The sequence below is a fragment of the Callorhinus ursinus genome, unplaced genomic scaffold (assembly GCF_003265705.2).
Source record: "Callorhinus ursinus isolate GAN/ISIS: 27379988/994484 unplaced genomic scaffold, GSC_fseal_2.0 scaffold18, whole genome shotgun sequence".
NCBI classification, from domain to species: domain Eukaryota; kingdom Metazoa; phylum Chordata; class Mammalia; order Carnivora; family Otariidae; genus Callorhinus; species Callorhinus ursinus.
Window position 1 is genome coordinate 13,029,624 of NW_027397080.1, and position 17,804 is coordinate 13,047,427.

The 17,804-nt window shown below is 60.4% G+C and overlaps 1 protein-coding gene across 7 annotated transcripts in view; it reads left to right on the forward strand.

Annotated features, from left to right (window-relative positions):
• Positions 1–17,804, forward strand: part of COL16A1 (collagen type XVI alpha 1 chain) — a 54,497-nt gene that overhangs the window by 27,532 nt on the left and 9,161 nt on the right. For 4 of the 7 annotated variants that reach the window (XM_073903033.1, XM_073903030.1, XM_073903032.1 and 1 more), the window contains 21 exons: positions 1,196–1,312; positions 1,399–1,440; positions 1,532–1,618; positions 2,431–2,475; positions 3,384–3,428; positions 5,196–5,249; positions 5,831–5,884; positions 6,436–6,489; positions 8,045–8,089; positions 8,206–8,259; positions 8,585–8,620; positions 8,969–9,031; positions 11,433–11,504; positions 11,682–11,735; positions 12,333–12,377; positions 12,595–12,639; positions 12,959–13,012; positions 13,415–13,468; positions 15,509–15,559; positions 15,808–15,897; positions 17,348–17,383. In XM_073903033.1, coding sequence (XP_073759134.1) covers positions 1,196–1,312; positions 1,399–1,440; positions 1,532–1,618; positions 2,431–2,475; positions 3,384–3,428; positions 5,196–5,249; positions 5,831–5,884; positions 6,436–6,489; positions 8,045–8,089; positions 8,206–8,259; positions 8,585–8,620; positions 8,969–9,031; positions 11,433–11,504; positions 11,682–11,735; positions 12,333–12,377; positions 12,595–12,639; positions 12,959–13,012; positions 13,415–13,468; positions 15,509–15,559; positions 15,808–15,897; positions 17,348–17,383 — 1,197 coding nt within the window. The remainder of the gene's footprint in view (positions 1–1,195; positions 1,313–1,398; positions 1,441–1,531; positions 1,619–2,430; positions 2,476–3,383; positions 3,429–5,195; positions 5,250–5,830; positions 5,885–6,435; positions 6,490–8,044; positions 8,090–8,205; positions 8,260–8,584; positions 8,621–8,968; positions 9,032–11,432; positions 11,505–11,681; positions 11,736–12,332; positions 12,378–12,594; positions 12,640–12,958; positions 13,013–13,414; positions 13,469–15,508; positions 15,560–15,807; positions 15,898–17,347; positions 17,384–17,804) is intronic. The other 3 variants (XM_073903031.1, XM_073903036.1, XM_073903034.1) reach the window with 2 other exon arrangements.

Sequence of the window (17,804 nt, forward strand, 5' to 3'; positions counted from 1 at the left end):
ACAAGACCTGGATTCTCCTCTCCTCCAGCTTAGCATCCTCTGGGGCCCCTCCAGAGCCCCCTTATCCCAGTCACCCCCTTGAAGTACTGGCTAGCCAGTGCCCCGGACCTCCCACTTCCCCTGTGGGTCCCGGTCAGGCCAGAGCCTGGGACTGCCTGCCCTGCCCCCGCTCTGGACAGCAGTTGTCTGCAGAAGCAGCTTGCAGTCGGGTTAACCTCCTGACAGCTGCTACAGGTTGGATCACAGCGGAGTGTGGCAGTGAAACCCCAGTTCTTCTCCCTGAGGCTCCTGGCAAGCTGGGGATCCCCCAAGTCCTGCCCCTGGGCACGGGATTGCATGACCCCAAATGCAGGATTTGGCATGTTTCTGTGCCACATGTCATCTGACAGCCTCTTAACCAAGTGCTCTGTGGAGGACCCCAAACTGGAACCGAGTGTGGTCTGGAGAAGGAGTCAGAAGGCACCCCAGAGGAAGCCTGGCTTTCTCATCTCCAGAATGCTTGCAAGATTACCTGCCTCATTGCACAGTCAGGAGTGAATGTGATCACGTGCAAAGGCCTATTACAATGGCTGGCATCGTGGGTGCTGAGTCAATGCCAACCATTATCCCTGGGCTGGGCAGTGAACAATGACCGTGGAGCAGGGGCTCCTGCCCAGGGGTCCAGGGACATCCCTCCATGGATGGGCGAACGGGGGAGCCTGTGACAGTCGGGATCTGCTGGGGCAGGAGGGCAAGCCCCATCCCGGAGGGTGTCTACAAAGGGCCTAGCTCCTCCTGCAGCTACTCCTTTGCTCCCTTGGGCGGAGAAGCTGGTGTTTGGAGCAGGCCTTTTCAGCCCAAATCCTCGTGGCGTGTCCTCACAGTGGGGGCAGGTTGCAGGAACAGCCGGGACAGATGGTCCCTCTGTGGGCCCCTCCGCCTCCTCCCACGCGCCTGTCTGGAAAGTGGCTTTGGCTTGGCCCCACAGAGCTGCTTCCTGGAGGAAACTCAAAGCCAGTGTTGGGATTGGGTCTCCTGAGGATGGAGCAAAGCTGCCGCAGGGATGTGGCCGGGGAGAGAGAGAGAGAGAGAGAGAGAGAGAGAGAGAGAGAAAGCACGGACGGGGCGCCCTGGCTGAGTTCAGAGTGGGGTTCCCCCTTCGGCCTGCCCTGGCCTTCTGGGACCCATGCCCCGCTGCCCTCTCCTCTCTCGTCAGAGCCTGTGCAGGGACTGTGTCCAGGGGCAGACAGCCCACCCAGTTGCACTCCTGGAAAAAGGCGAGAAGGGAGACCAGGGTATCCCCGGCGTGCCAGGCCTGGACAGCTGTGCCCGGGTAGGGGGCTGGGCTCCGGGCTGGCCTGGTGTGGGCACAGCGCCCGGTGCCTCGCCTGATGGAGGGCCTCCTGTTGTCCCCCTCAGTGCTTCACAGAGCGGGAGCGCCCAAGAGCTGAGGAGGCCCGGGTGAGTGGCCCCATGCCCGTTGCTCGCCTGTGTCCCGGGCCCCACAGGGAGGGCCCTGGCTGCTCAGCTCACCGACTCCATCCCTCTCCAGGGAGACAGCGGCGAGGGGGATCCAGACTGTGCTGGGAGCCCCGGCCTGCCCGGTCCTCCAGGGCTGCCTGGCCAGAGAGGAGAAGAGGTAAGACCAGGGCCAGACCCTCCCTCGTCCGGGCAGCACCCCAAGGGGGCCAGTGTCTCCATGCAAGTGGCCCTCAGTTCTCGGGGGCAGTTTCGTTCCTGCCCAGTGTCCTCCCGGGCCCTCTGGTGGCTCCCTGTCTCCTGGGAGTCCTTTGGGGACCTCCAAGTCTCAGGTCACCTGGCGCCTCTCATGGCTGGGAGTCCCTCGCTCTGCTGGCACACCAGGTGCTCCCGGCCCAGGGGACCTTTTCCGCCCCGGCCAGCCACTCCCTCTGCCCGCAGCTCTTCTCCGGGGCTCGTTCCTTTGCCCCTTCCACCCTTTGCTCAGATATCACCTTCTCAGGGAGACCTTCCCTGGCCTCTCGGAGAAACTGACCCCCCCACACCACCCCTAGAACCCCTAGTCCCTTCCGTGCAGTGCACGTGTCACCCTCTGAAGACCGTGTATTTCTTCATTTGGGAACATTCCACATGCATCTACTGAGCACCATGCGCCAGCCCCGGTTTTATTTGTTACTGCCCACCTCTCCCCCTAGAGCATCAGTGCCACACGTCAGGGAGTTTTATGTTTGGTTTATTACTGTGTCCCCAGCACCTGAACTAGTGCCTGGGACATAATAGCTGCTCAGTAAATGTTTGTTGGATGATTGAATGGGCTGAATGAAAGGTTTAACCTCAGCTAAAATGGCCCTGCTTTGCCATCCCCCGCCCTCTGTGGATCTGGCAGTGGTGAGCTGGGAGGAAGGCAGCAGAGACCCTGGGGCTCTGTGGGGCCTGAGCCTCTCCCTCCATTTCCCTTGGCTTCCTTTACAGGGTCCGCCTGGCATGAGGGGCTCCCCAGGTCCTCCAGGCCCTATTGTAAGTATCCGTGGTTTCCTGGCCCACTTGAGAAGCTCTCGAAGGGGTTGTAACGCCCAGATTCCATTCTGCTGCCTTGTATCCAGGAAGCTGGTCAGGGCAGAAGAAGGGAAATTCTACCACCTGCCCCTTTCCCTCATCAGAGCATCTGTGGGGACTGTGGACCCCACCACCCAAGCCCCTGGAACTGGTCTGCTCTGTTCCGCTCTGCTGGTGGTCCTGCTTCAGGGAGGCCCTCAAGGGCACACCCCTGGCTCCCCATCCCCATCCCTACAGTGTCCCGCACAGTGGACCCAGGCTCCCCTGGCGGGAGGGCCTAGGCTTCTGGCTCATGGTCTTGGCTGCCAGGAAAGTATGTGGCAACCCGACCAAATCTCTTCATGCCTCCACGCCACCAGTCGCTACTGGGCTGGGGCCTAAGACGGAACAGCCCTGCGTCGCTCTGTAGGGCCATCTCTAGGACAGATCTACAAAGGCCAGGCCAGGGATGCCCCCCCTGGAGTCCTCCATGGCATTGCTATGGCGGGAAACCAGAAGTGCCCCGGAAAGACTGGAAGAACTGAAAATGCTTTCTTTGGAGAACAGGTGGCTGGTGGGAGCCACCCAGCTGGGGGCATCTGGAGGTCATGTGGCAGGCACGATGGGCTTGCACTCCACCAAGGGTGTCCAGCGGGACTCGGGAGCACTCGGCCAGGGCCCTTGGACTCTGGGGACTGTTTCTCATCTCTGCTGATGGTTCGAGCCATTCTTCCTGGAGCCAAGGGGGAGGAGTGGGTGTCTTCAATGAGTCTCTTTTCCAGCCGCCTTGGAAATAATCCTGTGACCTCCTCTCTCCATGCCCCCCTGCCCCAGACGATGCCCAGGGTTACTATGCCTCTGAGTTGTGACCTGCCTGTTTCTCCCACCAGGGCCCCCCAGGTTTTCCTGGTGCTGTTGGCTCCCCCGGATTGCCTGTAAGAACCTAGTGCTGCTTGACCTCCCCTCCCCCTGCCAGCCAGGTCTCTGTGGCGTTTGCTTGTCTCCCTTCCTGTGGAGCCCTCGCCCCCTCCTCCATGTTTGTCTTTGTCCCCCTGCAGGCACATAACGACACGGGTTCCCTGTGGTCCTAGCGGCTTGGACATCTTCCCAAGTCTCGGACTTCTTTCCCTTTTCCTTTCTCCCTCTGCTCCTGCTTCTTTCATCTTCTCTTCCCCGCCCCGCACCTACAATCTCCTTTTTCTCTTCCCCCAAACCCACATCACTCCCCCCGCCCCCAGGCCTCAGAGCTGTTTCACCTTCTTATTTGAAGCTGGTGCCTCCAGGGGCCTCTTGATTCCTCCCTTTTCACTTCTGCCTTCTGCTTCTCCCACCTTTGCTGTTGACTTGAAGATTTGCTGGAAGTAATTCTTGGGGCCCCGCCAGGCCCCTGGCACAGAGCCCGGCAGAGATGCCAGAGCTTCAGGGCTCCACATTGCGGGCTGGCACACGTTGCTGCCCCGCTGCTTGGCAGGGCCGTCCCGGGGCACCCCAGGGATCTGAAGGTAGCCATGCTTACACCTTGCCCGTCGTCCTAGAGGAACCTCACAGCTTCCTCCTCTGCCTCTCTTCCTCGGCTCCGGGCCCCGTCTGCTGCCCCAAGGCTGGGCGTGTGATGCCAGCCAGCTGGGTTTCTGGGTGTCGTGGGGCCCGGCACCCCCGTGCCCAGTGCCGTGACCCGCTCCTTCCGCCAGGTGTCGTTAATTGCTCTGCCTGCGTCATCGTCACAAGTGTGTTTAAATCATCCCCATCCTCACTGTTGCTCCCTCCTGGGTCACAGAAACTAACCTCCTGCTTGTCAGATCTGGTGTTCCTGGGGGCCTGGCTCCTGTCCTCCCAGGCCTGGCGGTGGAGGCTCAGGGAGCGGGGCCCCTCCTTGTCATGGCTCCATCTGTCCCCACGTCCTCACCCTGGCCGGACCTTGTCTGTTTCTGCTTGCTTGGGTGAAGGGGCCATCTGTCCGTCTAGCCATCTGTCTTGTGTTGTGGAAAGATTTGGGCATCATCTCTTGAGGGCACAAGGGAGAAGGGGCAGACAGAGCCCCTTAACGCCGTGGCGAATCCACAAAAGTCAGGGTGAGGACTGAGGGGTGGGGGGCTCTGGCTTTGATTGAAAGCGATCTCCCTTTCCACCCTAAAAAGTGACAGGGACGGCTCTGGAGGGAGCAGTCTGCTCTGGGGGCCTGCCCATGTCTCTCCCCTGCATCCCTAAAAGGAGGTGACTTGTGGCTGGGGGTTGGGGGTGGGGTACAGGTAAGTGTTGACTATCCAGTGATACATTTTGGTCGAGGAACATCATTGTAGGGATACCTCTCCTCACAGTTGCCCCTCAGGGGAGCACACACGTGTCAAACTCCTGAAGGTACACCCCTGCCACTTACTGAAGTAGGGCACATCAGTGACAGTCACCTGCCTGAGCGGTTCCCTCTGAGGGTCCCCTACCCGGGGGGGGGCATATCTCCATAGTGACCTGTCTTGGGGGTATGCTCTTGAGAGGCACCCCTGTGTGAGAGTCTACAACTCTCACAGTTACCCTTCTGGGGTACATCCCACGGTCACCTTGCTGGGGACCTTAATGGGGGGGGGCATCAGTGATTCCCAGCTCTGCCTGGACTGGGGACAGAAGGCTGCAGAGCAGGCAAAAGGAGCTGGGGGCTGGGTGGGGACAGCCCTCCCCGGCAGGTTCTCATGATTTTTCTCTCCAAGGGTCTTCAAGGAGAGCGAGGCCTCAGGGGCCTGACAGGAGAGAAGGGGGAACCGGTAAGGGGGGCCGGCAGGGGAAGGCGATGGATGAGGAGCCCTGGGGAGGCAGAGGTGGGGCCCCCGGGGATGGCTGCTGAGTGGAAGATGGGAGGTGGATTCCTTTTGAAACTCACTACCCCTGATCCCTCAGATCGGGGGTCTTCACACCCCCTCGGGATCAAAGGAGGCTGATCTCCCTGTGCCCCAACCCCCTAGAAGGGGCGAACAGCCCTGCCCCACCCCCCCGGCTTCCAGCAGTGCCCTGGGGACTCTTCTCCCAGGGTCCTCCTGCGGCCCCTTCCACGCCCCATTTCCCCCACTCCCACCCTCATCCTCCCTGCTCTGGGCCTTTTCCTCTGGCTCAGCTCCCAGGTCCTGGCCAGGCAGGCACGTGTCCCTGAGTCCTAGGCTTGTGGTGGTGGTCTCAGCCAGAGGAACCTGGGCCTTTGGGAGCTGGCCCAAGGTGGTGGCTGTCCTAGGATGGGCGTGTGCTTGCTCAGTTGGCAGCTCAGGCGTCCTGGTTACCGCTGCTCTTTGCCCAGGGAGGGGGAAACGGAAACATTGGGGGGCTGGTCCATAATGTCTCCCTTTCTCTATAGGGTCCTCCAGGGCAACCTGGCTACCCAGGTGCCATGGGCCCCCCAGGACTGCCCGTGAGTAAGGGGATGCTGGCTCTGGGGGTAGCAGAGCCTGGGGGTGGGGGTGAGGACAGGGCCAGGCTGGCGCATCCCCCAGCAGGCTCCCTCCCTTCCAAGCATTTCAGCCTGTGCCTCTGCCAGGCTGTCTGCCCGTCCGTCCATGCAGGGCTCCTCAAAGCCCCTGTGGTAGTGCAGCATGGCCCTGCCACTCCACTTCGGAGGTCGCCTGCAGCCATTGCACCGGGAGGGCCAGACTCTCCGAGCACCCAGACCCCAGGACTGAGTTCTGCCTCCCAGCGGGGGGGCTAGGAGAGGTGGGGAGACCACGGGAAGCCTATTCCCTACCCCCCCCACCCCAGGCTGGAGGCTGCTGGGTGGGCGTAGCCCCGCTTTCCACTGGGCGCCACGGTGGCGGGTGGGGAGCAGCCCCGCTCCTCCTCCCCCAGCCGTTGCCCTCCGTGCCATCTGCCTGTAAGTGCCAGCCTGGGCCAGTCTCCACCCCTCGCATTAGCGCCATGACAGCAGGCCACGGGGCTAATTCAGCTCTCTCTCTGCTTGCATGTCAGGGCATCAAGGGGGAGCGGGGCTATGTCGGGCCCCCAGGAGAGAAGGGAGAATCGGTGAGTCACGGGGCTTGGCGCGGGGCGGGGGGAGGGTGGTGGGGCAGGAGGAAGGGCTCCAAACGGAGCAGTCCCTGCCCCACGGCCACCCGAGACTTTCCCAGCAGCCTGCGAAGGAAGAGACCTGACCCCGCTTCCCTGCCCCCTGAGTCACTCCAGCTGCAGCGCAGGCAGGCGGTGTGGGCTGGTTGCCGCGGAGGTGGAGGGGAGGCTGGAGGGAGGATCTGAGCGGGTTTCAAGGAGTTGGGCTGGCCAGGGCTGCCAAGGGGTTGGGGGGGGGCGCAGAGTCAGCCAGCAGGAAGGCATCCTCCTCCCCTGCAAAAGCAGGTGGGCGGGCAGGGCAGAGCAGGGCAGGTGGGGGACCCGAGACCCAGCTTAGAGCCTGGCCTGATCCGCAAGCCCAGAGCCACCCTTCCCGGCTGGGTGAGCGCAGGGGCGGGGGCTGTTACCAGGTGAGGACATAACATCAGTTAGGTTATCCCCAGGCTCAGGAAGTGACATGGTTCACCCAACAAGCTGCCGCGAGTCAGTGAGTGAGTTAGGGCATAGCGTGGACTTGCACCCAAGTCCCTCTGTGACCAACCTGCCAAAACCTTAGTCTTCCCTTCCCCTCACACGTTAGTGAGGCCCCGGGTGGGATGTAGCTGACCCCATGTGCATTTACTCAGTAACAGACATTCCTCAGGGGCCTTCTGGGTGGCAGGCTGTTCTGCGGGTGCCACAGTGAAGAAAACAGGCACCTGTGCCTCTTGACCTCAGGAGCTCACATTCCAATGAGGGAGGTAGATAACAGATGAATAAGCCAATGCATATAAATGAGAAAGCAATGGAGAAAAGAGAGCAGGGTAAGGGGCCAGCTGGTGTACAGGGTGCTATTAGAAGGAGGATCAGGAGGCCTCTCTGAGACGGTGCTGTTGGACGTGAGCCCCGAATAGAGTGGGGGGTGGGGGAGGGCACATGGTTATCTATCCTGGGGAATCCCAAAGGGAGTGGGTGGGGGAACCTCAGGAAGAGATTGGAGCCATCTAATCCCTTGGTAAGGTTTTAAGAGCCCCAGAAAGGGTGGGGGAATGGTAGGCATTCTAGGGAGAGGGGGCAGCTCTGCAAAGGCCCAGGGGTACGAACAGCCGTCTGACCAAGCAAGGCAGAAGATAAGACGGGGAGAAGGAAGTGAAGCAGGAAAGGGTGGGTGGTACTAGATCACAGGATGCCTCAAAACCCAGCACTGGTGGAAAGTATGGACCTCATTCAGTTGCACAGAGGGGAGCCATGGAAGGCTTTGGAGCAAGAGAGTGTTACAATCAGAGCTATGCTGGAGAAGAGGAAATGGCAGCCAGTTGCTGGCTGGATTGAAGTGAGCCAGGAGGTGGCAGGACTAGTTAGAGGCTGATTCAATAGCTTAGGCAAGAGAAGGGAAGCTGGAGCCAACCAGGGGGAGGAGTCCTGCCGGCATCCCCATCTACTCTCTGTGCCCTGTGCCCTGGTCCCTGCCTCATCCCCTGCTCTCCCACCTCCCCCAGTCAGAGTGACTGAGTCTGCTCCTTCGTGTCCCCAGGGCCCACCAGGATCTGAAGGCCTCCCAGGTGCCCCAGGCCCAGCGGTGAGTGATGGAGGGGACAAGGAACTGTGGACGTGGGGACTCCTGGTCCTGGTCCAGCCCTGGGGTCTAGGGGAAGAAAGACTGGGTTCCAGCTGCCTTGTTCTCTATGGTGACAGGGTCCCCGGGGAGAGCGAGGACCCCAAGGAAACTCGGGAGAGAAGGGCGACCAGGTGAGTGACCACAGGACCTGGCTAGCTGTCCTGATCATGGGGGAGGACTGAGAGGGGGATGGGCACAGGGAAAGGGCTAGGTCCTCTCCCTGGTGGCCGCCCTCACATGTGGAGGGGTGACCAGCTCTAGCCTCCAGCCCTCACCCGTCCTTGAGTTGTAACCTCCCACCTCGTGACTAGACCTTCACCTGCTGGTCATCTTGGGCAGAGTGGAGGGCAAGGCCCCATGGCTCGAGGCAGCCTCACCCTGTCACTCTTTCCATCGGGGCCGCCAGGAGGGAGAGAGTGGGCGGCACAGCAGACTGTCCCTTGCTTCTTCCCCTAGGGATTTCAAGGCCAGCCAGGCTTTCCCGGCCCACCGGTGAGTGAAGACACAAAACCAGCCCTGTCTGTATGATCCTATTTGGGAGGGGCAGGCCTGACCAGGCCAGGCTGGGCTAGGATGGGCCGACGGAGGGGAGGGAAGAGGCATGGGAGGAACGGTCTGGGTGGCCAGGCCTGATTCCAGGAGCCAGGACCTGGAGGGCAGAGCCTCCTGGGTGGGCCCCAGCACAGCAGGCCAGCCAGCTCCTAGGTGGTGTTTCTAGGAAGTCAAAATGCATCAAAATGCATCGTATTAACTGTAGTGAAGCAAACCCAGGAGGAAGAAGGAAGGGGAGCTCCCCCTCCAGCCCCATTTTCATTCCCGCCTGCTCCTTTGTTGATATAGGGTCCCCCTGGATTCCCGGGCAAAGCTGGAGCACCTGGCCCACCTGGCCCCCAAGCGGAGAAGGTGAGCGGGACCCCAATTTGGCCACAGCCACAGATCTGAGCCATGCAGCTCCCACACCCCATCCCACCCGACTATGGGGCCTTTGGAAATTCAAGGACTGACTCGGTTTCGGTTACAAGGGTGGGGAAAGAGACCTGCAGCATAGGTTCAGCAACTGCCGTAGGGCGACAGACCCGTGGCCCCAGGATGGCAACTGTGCTGCCCAAGTCCCTGCCCGCTGGGGACAGGGGGTGGGCCCGAGGCAGAGGGGTGCGCGAGAGGTGGTGACTGGAGCGCAGGGGGCTGGCTTCATCTCCAGGAGGAGGGGCCAAGTGGAGGGGGAGGAGCCGAGGGGAGGGGGAGGAGCTGAAGGGAGGGGGAGGAGCTGAGGGGAGGAGGGAAGCGCATCCAGCCTGTGAGCCCGAACCCGAAGCCCGAAGCCCAGATACCTGAAGCCAGCGCCGCTCTGGCCACTCACCTTCTGGGTCTGACAACAGCAGGAACGGAACATGCACAGATTGTTCCCAAGGGCCCAGAGAGGGCAGGCATGGCCTGTGAGCTGGTGACAAGGTTTGGAAGGAGCAGCGGCCTGGGGAGCCTCCACACTGGCTGCCCCTGGGCTTGACTTGATAGTTGGTCCGGGGGCTGACATCCCTGTCTCATCCCAACCTCTGGACTCCCCAGAGGTGATGGCTAGATAGTATAATGAGGCCCCAAATTGACTTCTAAGCTTGGGGTGGGAGGCTTATGACCCAAAGGGGGAGGCAGGAGGCCTGTAACCTCGGGTGGGGCCTCTTTCTTCTGAAAACACACATAGCACAACAGTCAGAGCTAGAAAGGACTTATAGAAAGGCCACCTTGGTCTAACTTCTCACTGTGAGACAATGAGGCCCAGAGAGGCTGAGGGCATCCCAGGGGCACACAGCAAAATAACAACAGAGCGGAGACTCCCTCCCAACCCAGGGTAGCGCCAGGGCACCTCGCTGCCTCCCCAGAGCCAGCACCTGTCAGCCACTGTTGAGGCGGTGGTGGGCGCCACCACCCTTCCCTTCTTTGTGGAAGACCCGGGTGGCAGCCCCTGCCAGAACCCTCTGGGCTGGCTCTGTACCCCAGTGCTGCCTGCTCTCCTTAGGCTGGTCACTGCAGAGAATCTCAAACCTCTGGCCAGGGGTTCTCCCATCTCCACCCCCTGTGGGACTGACATTTTCTGGGGCTGTGCTGACCCCTCCTGGTAGCTGGTGGCATTGCAATGCCACCGGGGCTTTCTCTCCACGCCCCCCTGCCCCCCCCCCCCCTGGAGGGGCGTCTCTAGCGGGGTCATTTCCACCTTGGCTGGTCCACAGCCACGGCTCCAGAGCAGCCACTCTCTTCGCACTAGGGACGCGGCAGCCCGCCACACCAAGCTGCCCCCCTCCCTTCTCTGGTAAACATTCTAGTTCACATGTTGATGCTCATCATCCCCCTGCTTTGAACAGTCAGTGGCTCCCCAGTGCCTGTAGCAGTGGGTCCCAGACTTCATTTTGAAGTCCCTGAGCCCTTTCATCACACAGAAGCTTAAAATGTATATAACAGATATGAGTGGAGCTGCTCTGGCTTAGGCAGGGACAGGGGTCTTGGGTCCCACCCTCTGGGCTCCCACTTCATGCACCCATCTCTGATGCTCCTCCAGGAACCCCCAGGGCTCTGAGAAGTACAGTTTGAAAAGCACTGGTCTGTGAGATAGAGTCTAGCACAGTGTTCAGGGCCCTCCCCCCATCAGCCTCTACCTTCCTCCAGCCTTGCCTCCCACCCCACCCTTCACAAGGGCTCCCCAGACACCCTGGCTAGGCCAGGCATGGGACCACTTCCAAATCTTCATCCTTCTCTGAAGTTCCTTCTGGCATGCCCTCTTCTCCTTCCCCACTTGCCCACATCTCGGCTATCCTTCAGAGTCTAGCGTCTGGTGATGCTTCTGTGACGCTTCCCCTGAGCCCTGGCCAGAGAGAGCCACTCCCTCTTTGGAACAGGACTATGAGCTTCTTGAGGACAGGGGCCACCCTTTTTTTCATCTGGAAGGATCAGCAGCTGTATAGTGCTTGGCACTTTTTTGGGACCGATGTGAACTGAACGTATGCCTTTAGTTGGCACACATCACTGAGCACCCACTCTGCCGGCCCCTGGGTCAACCCTGAAGAAGATGCTAGGCCGAATAGGCTCTGTCCCCTCCTCATAGAACAGTGTGAAAAGGGGGGTGCTTTGCAGACGAAGACAGATCTTCTTGGGGGAGTGGTGTGGAATATATCCAGTTAGGCCAGAGCAGAACTGGGGCTGGAGACCAGTTGCCCTGACTCCCAGTAATCATCAGAACCCAGTGCCCAGCGCCTTGTCCCAGGGTGGGGCAAGGCCCTGCTGACTTTGTTGCGGGGGGTGGGCTCCTTTCCAGGGCAGCGAAGGGATTCGAGGCCCACCAGGCATGCCTGGTCCCACCGGGCCACCAGGATCTCCTGGGATTCAGGTGAGTGTGTGTCCTCTTAGCGTGACAGGTATGTGCCGTGCGCATGTGTGCGCATGTGTGTGTTTAGTTGGGGTGGAAGTTGGGTGAGGGGTGGACAGGGTGGAGGGGCTGGGTCAGGTCTCTCACCTCCTAGGGCTCCAGCACAAGCATGCATATATGCCTTTTTCCTGTTTCTAGGGTCCTGCTGGTCTGGATGGTCTGGATGGGAAGGACGGCAAGCCTGGCTTGAGGGTGAGATAATAGGCACCTCCTTCCTTCTTCCTCCAGGAGCAAAAGTCAACGGAACCCCAGTGAAGGAAACCGAATCCCCCCATGCCTCTGCCTTCCCTCCACCTGCTTCTCACCACTTCTCTGATGGCTCCAGGGCCCCTTGGTTCCTCACTTCTCCTGGTAGCCTTAACCAGGTTGCATGAGCTAGGTCTCACCAAAAGGCAGGCAGCCAAGGGAGTGGATTTATATCCAGAAACTCAGGCAACTAAAGATACTAGGCTGGGTGTCAGGGAGAACAGGCTGTAGGCATGGAAGGACTCGAGCAGCCCTGGCTCCATGGGTCTGGTTTTGCTGGGGAATCTGAAAGGGATGGGGCATGGCAAAGGGCAGAGCATCAAGGCCAACCCTCTTCTGTACCCAAAAGAGGAAAATTGAGGTTCAGAGAGGGATTCACTCAGGGTCCACAGCCAGTCAGAGGCCGAGCCCAGCTTAGAGTCTTCCCTCTGCCTCCCGTGACATTCCCTCCATCCTGGGATAGCCGGGGAGGGGTGGGAGAGAGGGAAGACAGTGGTGAATGAGTGGGCATCCTGTCTCATATGCCCCTGGTCTCTTCCCTAGGGGGACCCTGGTCCTGCTGGCCCCCCTGGACTCATGGGACCCCCGGTAAGTTGAGCTGCAGGAAGGAGCGGAGAGTGGGGAGGTCCCAAAGCTGAGCAGGTGTGGGGTTTGCCTTGGTGGGTGGGGCAGCTCAACTCCAGATCCTCCGAGGACCATGGTAGGATTCTGGATGGGTCTGATTTCTTTGGCCTGAGGACGGAGGCAAGGGAAGTGGCCTCTGCTTAGGGCGAGGGCCCTGGCAGCTTCCCGCTTTTTCTTCCAGGGCTTCAAGGGGAAAACGGGACACCCTGGCCTCCCAGGACCAAAGGTAAGGAAGGACCTGGTGACTTCTGCCAAGCAGGTCTTCTCAGCTCTCCTCAAGGCCTGACCCCAGGAGACAGGGCAGCCTAGCTGGAGTGCCCGCGCCACCAGGGCCTTGGCTGAGATGCCATCGCAGCATCCGAGCCTCCTGAGACCACCGATGCCAGGAGAGTGGGTCAGGCTTCGCCATCTACCCGCCTGAGGGCATCAGAGGGCTGCTGGCCAGAGCTGGGCAGGGGGCAGGGCTCTTCGGATATGGGGTCAACTTGGGGCTGGAGGAGCCAAGTCGAGGCCTGTCGAGCTCCAGTTGGCCCGCTCTCTTCCAGGGCGACTGTGGAAAACCAGGTCCCCCGGGCAGCAGTGGCCGGCCTGGAGCAGAGGTAAAGGCAGAGGCTCCCTTCAGACAGCCTCTGGGCTCTGCTGAGTCTGAGACACAGCTGCTCCGTCCCTCTCCCTGGCCACCTGGCTGCCCTCTCTCCTGGGCACATTTTGCCTCCAAACTGCACACCTCCTCCTTCCTGCGGCCTGTTGGGTCACTCACCTAAAAAGCCGGGCCTGGCTTCTTGGGCTGGGGGCTCTGGTTTCTCTCTCCACCATATTCATGGGCAGGGCTGGTCCTCGGGCCCTGGACAGCATGGGCCTCGAGGCCAGGACTCAGCCCAGCGTCTCTGACTATTGCCATCCCACCTGCTCTGCTCAGCCTTCTCCCACCTAACGACCCTGTGCGAGTAAGTCTGCTTCTGTGTTGCTTTTTTTTTTTTTCTTTTTTCTGGCTCCTACAGGGTGAGCCTGGTGCCATGGGACTTCAGGGAAGACCCGGCCCCCCCGGCCATATCGTGAGTTAAACCGTTCTTGCCCCCGCCTTTATGAGAGTGAGGGCTCTGCTGGGCTGGGGTGGGCGAGGGCGATGGCCCGAAAGAGCTGACCCCAGGAGCAGCCCCATAGCGCAGTGAGGGGCTCTGGGCCCACCTCATCCAGTGGCCCCCAGGGTCTTTGCCATTTTCTTATTTTCTGGGCACATTTGAGTTTACTCATCAAACAAAGATCATTCAGTTATTCAACAAACAATAATCGAGCACCTGCTCCATGCCAGGCACCGCTCCAAGCAGGGGGCTAAGAGTGAGACAGACAAGGTCCCCTGATCCCAGAGCTTGCGCACAGGCATGACAAACCAACAGATTAATGCAGAAGCGTCGGGCAGGGATGTGATGTCACAGACAGGGCCTGGGAGGCGCCTTTAGATGCACCTTTACTGCCCGAGTGGCATTTGAGCCAAGGCCTGAAGACAAAAGGAGCCATCTGTCTAGCAGTCTGGGGGAAGAATGTCCAGGCAGGAAAGGAGGGTGGGGGTGGAGGGCCACCAGCGCCCGAGAGCCTGAGGCAGGGAGGGGCCTGGGGTGTAGGGGGAGCCCCAAGGTCAGCGAGGCTGGAGTGGAGTTTGACAAGGGTGTGGGTGAGAGCCGGAAAGCTGTGCTTGGAGACGATCTGCTGCAGACCTGGGACCTCGGGGATGTGGGCAGGAGGGGAGGGGCGCCGGTGGAAGCCGGGGTGTCCCTGAGGGATGGGGTGGTTGCGGTGGGGTGGTGGTGGCAGGCAGGAGGGCTGTGTTTGGAGGACTTGCTGCCGGCCTGCGTGGGGGAGGGGCGGGGAGCGGGGAGCAGTTGAAGGGGGGGTGGCGGGGGAGGACTGGCCCTGGCCCGGGAGGCCGGTTGCGTGGGTGGCGCGCTTACAGAGATAAGACAACTTGGAGAGGGCAGTTATTAAGCCGTAATGAGTTTCCCGTCTGGATTTGCTCCTCGGTAGCATAGATGGCTGCCGATGTGCGCCTTTGATCAGTGTGAGGCCCCGAGCTGATGGGGTTCCTGAGCAAAGGAAACACTCTGGCATTTGATTGCAGGCCTGTTGTGGCAGATGTACAGTTTCCAAGAGGCTTCTGGAAATGTTAAAAATAGTTCATGAGCAGAAAGAGGAGCTCTCAGGTCCTCATCACCGTGTGTATGGATCTCGAGGGATCCAGAGGCCCTGGCTTGAGGACCCGAGTTTTAGCCTAGTCCCTGCTCACATTACAGATGAAAGGAAGAGCGCGCTCTGAATTGTGAGCCCGTCACGGACTCACTGGGGGCTGGGGAAAGGGGACGCGAGGTTCCCCCCTCACTTCTGTCTGCCCAGCCTCAGCCCCTGCTGTGTGCCAGTCCCAGTGCTGGGCATTCCTGCCCCAGAGGTCTAGAGAGGGGTAGAACAGAGTCCATGCCTCCAGAACTTTCCACCTGGGAGCATGGAGGGAGGTGCTGTGAGAGAGACCTGCGTGCCCTGGGCTTCAGAGAAGGTGTAGCTCTAACCAGGGAGCTAGCATTTGAGCTGTGACTCAGAGATGGGAGGGCATTCGGGCACCACCTCAGCCCAGCAGGGTGGGAGCAACCCCCACGAGTTGAGTCCCATTACCCTCCAGAGGCAGTAGAGCAGGAGACCAGGGAGGCCCAGGGTCCGAGGGCTGGCCTTATCCGTTTGGTCTCCGGGGTTGGGGTTGAGCCCCTGCTACGCAGCTCGCAGCTTCTGCTCTTTGCTTCTCCCACAGAACAGGAGGAAGTAGGGGGCCTCAGAAGACCCCAGGCCCAACATAGTTAACCTTCAGGCCTTTGCCCTCTGCCCTCAGCTCTGGCCGTGGTCCTGTGAGCTCAGGGACCCCCCAGGTATCAGCTCTGGCACAAATCTCTTGGTAGAAGCTCAAGTGCAAGAGCAGAAGGGAAGGAGGGTTTAGGGAAGAGAATGGAGCTGCTGAAGTTCAGGGTCTGTTCCCGCTGTTGGTTCCCCGTTTGCCTCCAGGGGGCCTTATTACCCGAGACTCTTTCCATCCCACTGACTTCGTCTTTCTTTAGGGCCCACCAGGGCCTCCAGGCCAGCCAGGCCCAGCTGGGATCTCTGCAATGGTGAGTGGCCTGCGCCCCCCGTCCCTCCCTCCCGGGGGCCTGGCTGGGAAGAGTTTGGGTCCATCCCCCTCCTTCCCCGGCTTCAGCCTCTCCTACCTCCTGGGTCTCCCCAAGTGGCATGTAGTGAAGGCCTTCAGATTCAGACAGCGCCACCCCACCCCTGACACACAGTGACACCTGCCTCTGCTGTGTGGGGTTCACCACTGCGTCTCCTGTCCCCTCTCACCATCCACCTCCTTTGTCTCCAGGGCCTAAAAGGAGATCGGGGAGCCACTGGAGAAAGGGGCCTTCTAGGCCTTCCAGGCCAGCCTGGCCCCCCCGGACACCCTGGCCCCCCGGTAAGACCCCACATCTCACTGCACAGCCCCCAGGAAGAGGGCCAGTCGGCTTTGTCAGTTGAGCGCAGCGCTGTGCGTCTGGGGTCTCCAGGGAAGGAGAGGCTGTGAGCAGGGAAACTAGCAGCGCGGGGCTCGTGCCTGAGGATCACGTCATATCTGGAGGAAAGGACAAGTCCTGCCAGCCAGCACTTGCCAGGCGCGCACCGGGCCGCCGCCCCTGACCATGCACCACTTGCGCCGATCCCTCGACCTGGTGTCAGGCAGGGGAGACCTGGCACCTATTCTGCCCCTGCCCCCTGCCCCCTCCCCTGGGGAGCTGGCTGGTAACCACAGAGAGTCTGGGAACGTCAGGAACCAGAAATGCGGCGCCATTACCGCAGCCCCCTCAGCAACTCAGAAACCACTCCTGGTCTCAGCTGGCGCTTCATACTCTAAGAGCCGTGATGCATTGGCCACGGACAGTGTGCTGAATGGTGACCTAAGTGCTTGACATTTTGTCATTTAATCGGTACTGCAACCCTATTTAGTAGGTCTGATTGTCCCCATTTTACAGATGAGGAAACCAAGGCTCAGCCAGGTTAAGTAGGTTGCCCAGAATTGCAACAGCTAGTGAGCGGAAGAGCCTGCCTGATTGCAAAACTTGCGTCCTTAGCCACTCTGCAATCCTCCCGCTTTCAAAGGTTCCAGACAAGTGACCCACATCAGGTGGTTCGATTGCCAGTCTTAGGGATGAAGTCTCCTGGGGAAACTGAGGCAGGAACCCAGGTCTCCTAGCCCCCAGGTCAGGGTGTTCTCTTTTGGGAACAGTCGCCATGACCCTGGGGCTGGTGGCCTCAATGGGATGGATGACTCCAGCCCATGCAGCGGTGATGGTTGGCCCAGCCGCCAAGAGGGCTGAGTCTCACCTACACACTCTGATTTCTTGCCACGGCCCCGGGGCAGGGGGGGTCCCTCCAACCTTCTGGCCTTCCCTGGAGCCTCCAGTACCCCTGGATACAGCCTCCGGTTGTATCAGATTACCAGCCTGGCAATCACAGAGTCTTCCCCACCATCTCACCAGAAGCAGGCTGGGCCCATGATGCAGCCCGTCCTGTCCTGGGGAGGGAGCAGGCTTGGCAAACATGTAACATAAACTCAAGAGCTAGGGCTCCTGCATGATGCCGGGGCCTCGAGCCAGGAGCCGGGAGCGTGCAGCCCGCTCTTCCCTTGCCCAGCTCAGTCAGGGGGCAGCCAGGGCTGTTGGTGTGGGGCTCTGGGACAGGCTAGAATTGGGGATGGGGGGTGGGGATCTAAGTTTCCATGGTCTGTGCCCCGAGGGTCTGAGGGTGAGGGCTAGAGAATCGTGATCCCTTGGTGGCCCAGGACTGGGCACCTGTGGTGGGCGAGGGGAGGCAGGGGATGCCATGCTGGATTAGTGCCTATCACACGTCTCCTACTCTCTACTCCACAGGGTGAACCCGGTGCAGATGGTGCGGCTGGCAAAGAGGTACTGTCGCGCTGGGCTTCTCCTTCCCGGGGGGGCAGGGGGTGCTGCTGCTTGTGCCTCGCCTTGCCCTCACCCCTCTTTGTTCACTCACTAAACACTCCCTGAATGCCAGACTCCCTCCAGATGGATATGCAGGAAGTTGGTGGCCCTTGCTGCATTGGGGAGAGGGACTGGGGACTGGGGAGAAGGGTGAATGACACTTGTTCTTCACTATTTTTCTTACTCTGTACCTGGTCAAAGAGAGCCAATGATGATGATGGTGATGGTGGTGATGATGATGGTGGTGGTGGTGGTGGTGATGATGGTGGTGGTGGTGATGGTGGTGGTGGTGATGGTGATGGTGGTGGTGGTGGTGATGATGATGGTGGTGGTGGTGGTGGTGGTGGTGGTGGTGGTGGTGATGATGGTGATGGTGGTGGTG